The following is a 5,902-nucleotide window of genomic DNA, read 5'->3' as shown; positions in this document are numbered from 1 at the left end:
CTATTGTACAAGAACAAGTTGGTCAGCGTCTCTCCAAACACCTCTAGATCCATTATCAAACTCTCCACGGCCATGGTCATCCTTGGGCACCGCCACAATAAGATTTCCGTCCACAAATACCGCTGTGGCCAGCTCCGGCATAGTCGAAGCAGGCAACCTGTACCTCCATGTATCCACATTCAATTGTTCATCCTCATCACCGTCTCCATTTCCCTTCCTCACAACGATCTTCGTTACCCCAGGATGAATCTCTACTGCCTGTGCCCTCACTTGTCCATCCCCAGCTCCTTCTTGCTTGATTTTCGCCATGAAATAGAAGAATCCTTGCTTCTCTTCCACCGCCACATCTGCGTCAGAACGGAACGGCAATTCCAGAAAGTAGTTAAATACGTGAGGAAGTCTCCGGAGTTTCTTCATTAGGAATGTGTTGTTGCTGTTCTGAAAAATTAGAATGAATTCCTCCANAGAAGAAGAAAAATGGTGATTGATAATTGCATTTGTTTTTTGTCTGTATTTTTTAAAGGGATTTTGGGTTATAAAGAGAGGTTCTAAGAAATGAAATAGCTGGGGAGGTAGATTTAAAATAGTGAACAGGATCGAGCTTGAGGCGGTGGAGATTTCTTCGGAAAGAAGAAAAACAAGAGAATTATTTTTAACCAGATTTGGTTTGATATAGAATGAAAAATACTGTGATAATCGAAAACACATAAACAATATAAGTAAAATAGTGTATAGTCGAAAACACATAAACAATATAGGTTAAGAACTATAAGAGTACGGCAAGTACAATAGGAGGCACTAACAGGCCTAAATCTTCGCAAGGCAAGACAATTCTCCACCCCTGTTGTTTCTCAACCCTAATATACGACCTTCACTCCTCCTTATGTAGAGTCATGTCTTCGGTAATATAAAGATTTTCCATGTCATGTCTAATCACTTCTCCCAATGCACCTTCTTTGTACATGCTCAATTTCTCTTCCTCGTCTTATCCGCCACAAAAGTCACTCCCACCTTTTCTCGGATAACCTCATTCCTAATTTTATTGCTCTTGATTTGATTCATTGCATTAAATAATAAACATTATACTATATTAACAACTTAAACTTATATTTGGCTCACAACTATATAAAATTTTGCTTACAATTATACCCTTGGACAAGATAAACTTTGCAGAAATTGTAAAGGGATTACCAAAACATTGGTAACAAGTACAAATGTTTATACCATAAATTTTATTTCTTCTAACTAAAACATGCTGGGAATTCAGAACTCAAATTTGATTTCATCCAAATATTTCAGATGGAGATGAACAGTTAACTTCCCCTATGTTAACCCTCTATACCTAGCTTATGTTGAAATCTGTACATCATCCCTGAATAACTGAAATGCAAATGGAGCCATAATATATACAAGCAGCTTGGAGGTAATACCAATTCCAGCTAGAGATTTGGTGCATGACTCATTCAGCTATGATGCAAGACTCTGTGTATCAAGGAGAGAGCAGCAACACAGAAAGAGCACATAGTTCTACTTTTCGCATTAATTCAGGTACATGCAAGGGGCATTTGTGAGGGCTACTTGGTCAATTGAAGAAAGCTCAAACATCCATGTTCTCCTTGTGACGCATCCTATTCCTGCGCTGAGACCTTTTCTGGTTATAGTTACGCCTTCTAGGCGGTGAGCTAAATGTGTCAGGATGATGAATATCTTGGACACTTGCTGAAGACCTAAATATGCAGTCAAATGGGTCTTCAATTGACTCCAGAACATCAGCTCCTGCACTCATCTACATTTATGAACAAAGACTCCAGTTAACAAATAACTTACAAAGTTGCATATTCAGCTATGGCAAAGGGTGTGTTAGGTATGGAAGAAACCATTTTCTCGAAAATGTTTTCTAATCTTTTGGTATTCCCCGAACTACCAAAAACATTAATGTATACCGAAGAAACTACAGAAAAGGAAATAATCATTGGAGGCGTACCAATAGTTAAAATATATCAAGGAAATGAAAATATCACTTTAGGAATAAAATGGCTAGAACAAGTAAAACCATATAATCTAGAAGACAAACAGTTAATAATAAATTATGAAAATAAAAGAGTAATAATAAAAAGGACTTTAGTATGATAAAAATATGAAAATATACATACTTGCAAAGATAATAATTGAGGGATATTACAACAGATATTATACACCAATGATAGATACGGGAGCAAAACCTAATAAATGTAAATACAATTGTTTACCAGAAGATAAGTGGGAAAAATTAAAAACACCGATAGTAGTAACATGATTTAATAATGAAGGAAGCATGATCACATATTGTTACGCCCCGAGCCTACACCCTGGGCGGGACCGGCATCCGGAGACCATTGCTGGCCTCAGGCGAACCCTTGGCCTGGCTTTCTTAACTCAGCGGAAACTTAACTCAACAGTACAACTCAATGCAATGAAAGGTTATAAAACAACCAATTGATGCATAACATGCCAAAAGGCAGCTCGAGTCTCAAAATAGAATATTTACATATATACATAGATGAGAGACTCAATACTAACTGACTGACTTTCTATGAAGCCTCTAAAATACTGAGATGGATGTTGGGACAGCCCCCGCAACATCCTAATAGAACAAAACTAAGTACACAAAATAATTGAGTCCTCCGGAAAGCAAGGAGGCTCACCACTGACTCTGGAGTGCTCAGCTGGATCAATGACGTGCAGGATGCTGATCTGGGGTACCTGAATCTGCATCGTCATAAGATGCAGGCCAACTGGCATCAGTACATTGAATGTACGAGTATGCGAGCTGGAAAGCTAAACCACGACTTAAGCTTGAAAAGAGTACAAGAGAACACTTACCTTGGCTCTGTTCAACTCATGAATAACTGAACTCAATATATAAAGCAATAAAACACATGCAATATATAAAGCTTGTAAAACTCTTAAAACATGACGTAAAAATCATATTTATAATATCATGAAAATACCATGCTTCCTCTCAAGGTCTACTTGTGCAATGTATGAATGAAGTCCCATACCCCCATCCATACTAAGCAGAACCCTCGAGGAACCATGTTCTTTCTACTGTGGGAGCTTCTCTAACCGACAAACCACCACTATGAGTATGAGTGGTGATACAACGTTTTACCTCACGTTGCCCGAGGACCATCCTATACCTTGCCGTGATATAGGAAGCTAATGATACAACGTTTTACCTCACGTTGCCTGAGGACCATCCTATACCTGGTCTTGATATAGGAAGCTAACTTTACTAAGTGGATCCACTAGCTTAACTTTACGGGTTCATCTAAAAAGTATGACCCGTTAACTCCCATGTTGGCTACATGGTTCTTATGGAGAGTTGAGTTTAATATGAACTCGCGTCCCCAAATCAGTGCTCGATACTACTCCCAAAATGCTTTTAGTTCAAAAGTGTTTTAAACACATCTTTCTTTAAATGAGATAATTACTCAAAATCTAGCCCAAAGGCTCACTTGGAAAACGATGTTCCTTTTTCTTGAAAACTAGCCCTAAGGCTCTTTTGGAATCATAGTTCCCTTCTTACTCAAATGTAAACAAACATTTAGAAACTTCTTTGGGAATACTTAGTTCCCTAATAGCTTTTGAGAAATGAACTCAACTTTAAACTCTTGACTCAACTTGAAACTTGAGGCTCTTTACTTAGCTTGAAACTCTAAGCTCTTTGATTGACTTGAAACTTGAGTCTAAAGATGAAGTTAAAACGTTCAATGAAGACTCTTGAAAAGCTTGGAGGACTTGCTTGAACTTACTTCTTAACATGGCTTGACTAGACTCTAACTTCTCTTTAACTTGATACTAACTTGCCTTGAATTGAACTATGGATTCAAGGTATATGATCACACGTATTTGGATGAGTTCGGGATGTTTAGAAACACTTTGGGGTGTTGGAAACAACTAGGGAACATAGGTATAACACCTAGGAACATGCATGAGAAAGCATGGAAAGAAAGAAGGAACATGGCGTTCTTGGCACTCTGCAAGGCGCGGAGCGCCAGCCCTTGAAGGTCAAAAGCCCCCTGCTGGCGCTCTGAGTGGCGCGCCGCCCCAAGGGCTGGACCTCAGAGTCCCCTTTGGGGCGCGCTGGCAGGCGCGACGCGCCAACCCCTTCCCCAGAAAACCCGACTTTTCTCCCTCTTTTCTTCAACTCTAAACCACCCTAACTTCAAAGGTTCCAATCCCAACCATTAGGGATCACAAAATCCCTCAATATACAATAGATTTCAACTCAAGAATACAACCAAATCATGTCCCACAACCAACAAGAATTTCAACAACACAATCAACAACATCAACAACAACTAACAACTTCAACAACATATCCAATCCTTTTCTCAAACCATAAAATGAGCTTGGTGTGTGGGGGAAGGATCAACCCACACAAAGAACTCACATACCTTGAAAGGGATCACCCCCGACGAAAATCCACGTTGATATTTGACGGATACTTGTTGATCTCCTCTTTCTCCTCTTCTTCTTCTCCTTCTTCTCTTCTTCTTCTCAAGCCCTAGCTTTTACTCTTTCTTAAAATGGGACAAAATGATCCAAAGATCAGCCCTATACAACAATATAATCCCAAAAGAAATGGCTAGGGAAAAGACCAAAATGCCCTTAATTTCCCGGACAGATTTCCCTGCCAACTGCCCAACTTCTAAAAGGCATAACTCGCTCATACGAACTCGGAATCGAGCAAACTCGGTGGCGTTGGAAAGGTCATTCCACAAGCTTCACAACCATAACTGGAACTACTCCTAACTCATCCTGAGATAGAAGTTATGACTGCTCAAAGTCGGCCAAAAACTCACCCTTTTTCCACACTTGGCCAAATTCCAGATTTTCAAATTCTTTCCAAAAATGAAAAATTTCAAATTCCAAGCCTCTTCTTAGCTATTTCAAATTGTCGGATGTTACACATATAAGGAAAAAAATATAAAAGATAAGATATTAACTATAGAAGAAATATATAACTTTGAATTGACTACAAGAGATATGCTATTAGGAATGTCATTTTTAGAAAAATTATACCCACATATAATAACAAAAACACACTGGAGGTTCAAAACACCGTGCAAACAAAAAATAGGAGCAAAAAGAGTAAATAATAAAAAACGAAAAACAACAAAATGGATAAAAGGAAGTGAAAAAATTACACAAAAATTAGAAAATATAAAAGAAGAAGACCCTAAAATAGAGTTAATTATATTCTCCATAGATAAAGTAAAAATAATCCAAGATAAGTTAGAATTATTATATAGTGAAGATCCTTTACAAGGATGGAAAAAACATAAAACAAAAGTAAAAATTGAGCTAATAGATAATAATAATATAATAACCCAAAAACCATTAAAGTATAATTTTAATGATTTAACCGAATTTAAGATACATATAAATGAATTACTAGAAAAAGGATATATACAAGAAAGCAATAGTAAGCACACAAGCCCGGCATTTATCGAAAATAAACATAGTGAACAAAAAAGGGGAAAAAGTAGAATGGTTATTGATTATAGGAATTTAAATGCAAAAACTAAAACATATAATTATCCGGTACCAAATAAAATCTAAAGATAAGACAAATACAAGGATATAATTATTTTAGCAAATTTGATTGTAAATCAGGATTTTATCACTTAAAACTAGAAGAAGAATCTAAAAAACTAACAACATTCACTATACCACAAGGATTTTATGAATGGAATGTAATACCATTTGGATATAAAAACGCACCAGGTAGATATCAACACTTTATGGACAATTACTTTAAACAAATAGAAAATTGTGTAGTGTACATTGATGATATATTATTATATTCCAAAACACAAGATGAACATATAAGATTATTAGAAAAATTTATACACAT

At 36.9% G+C, this 5,902-nt stretch overlaps 1 protein-coding gene across 1 annotated transcript; it reads right to left on the bottom strand.

Annotated features, from left to right (window-relative positions):
* Nucleotides 1-1,786, bottom strand: LOC125873557 (uncharacterized). The gene is made up of 2 exons (XM_049554465.1): nt 1,604-1,786; nt 1-438 (listed from the first exon to the last, which is right to left on the bottom strand). The coding sequence occupies exons 1-2, from the start codon at nt 1,784-1,786 to the stop codon at nt 1-3; spliced, it is 621 nt and encodes a 206-aa protein (XP_049410422.1).
* Nucleotides 1,787-5,902: the final 4,116 nt, after the last annotated feature.

This window comes from Solanum stenotomum, chromosome 8, assembly GCF_019186545.1.
Source record: "Solanum stenotomum isolate F172 chromosome 8, ASM1918654v1, whole genome shotgun sequence".
NCBI classification, from domain to species: domain Eukaryota; kingdom Viridiplantae; phylum Streptophyta; class Magnoliopsida; order Solanales; family Solanaceae; genus Solanum; species Solanum stenotomum.
The sequence above is the reverse complement of the archived record's forward strand: the minus strand, read 5'-3'. Positions and strand labels throughout refer to the sequence as shown.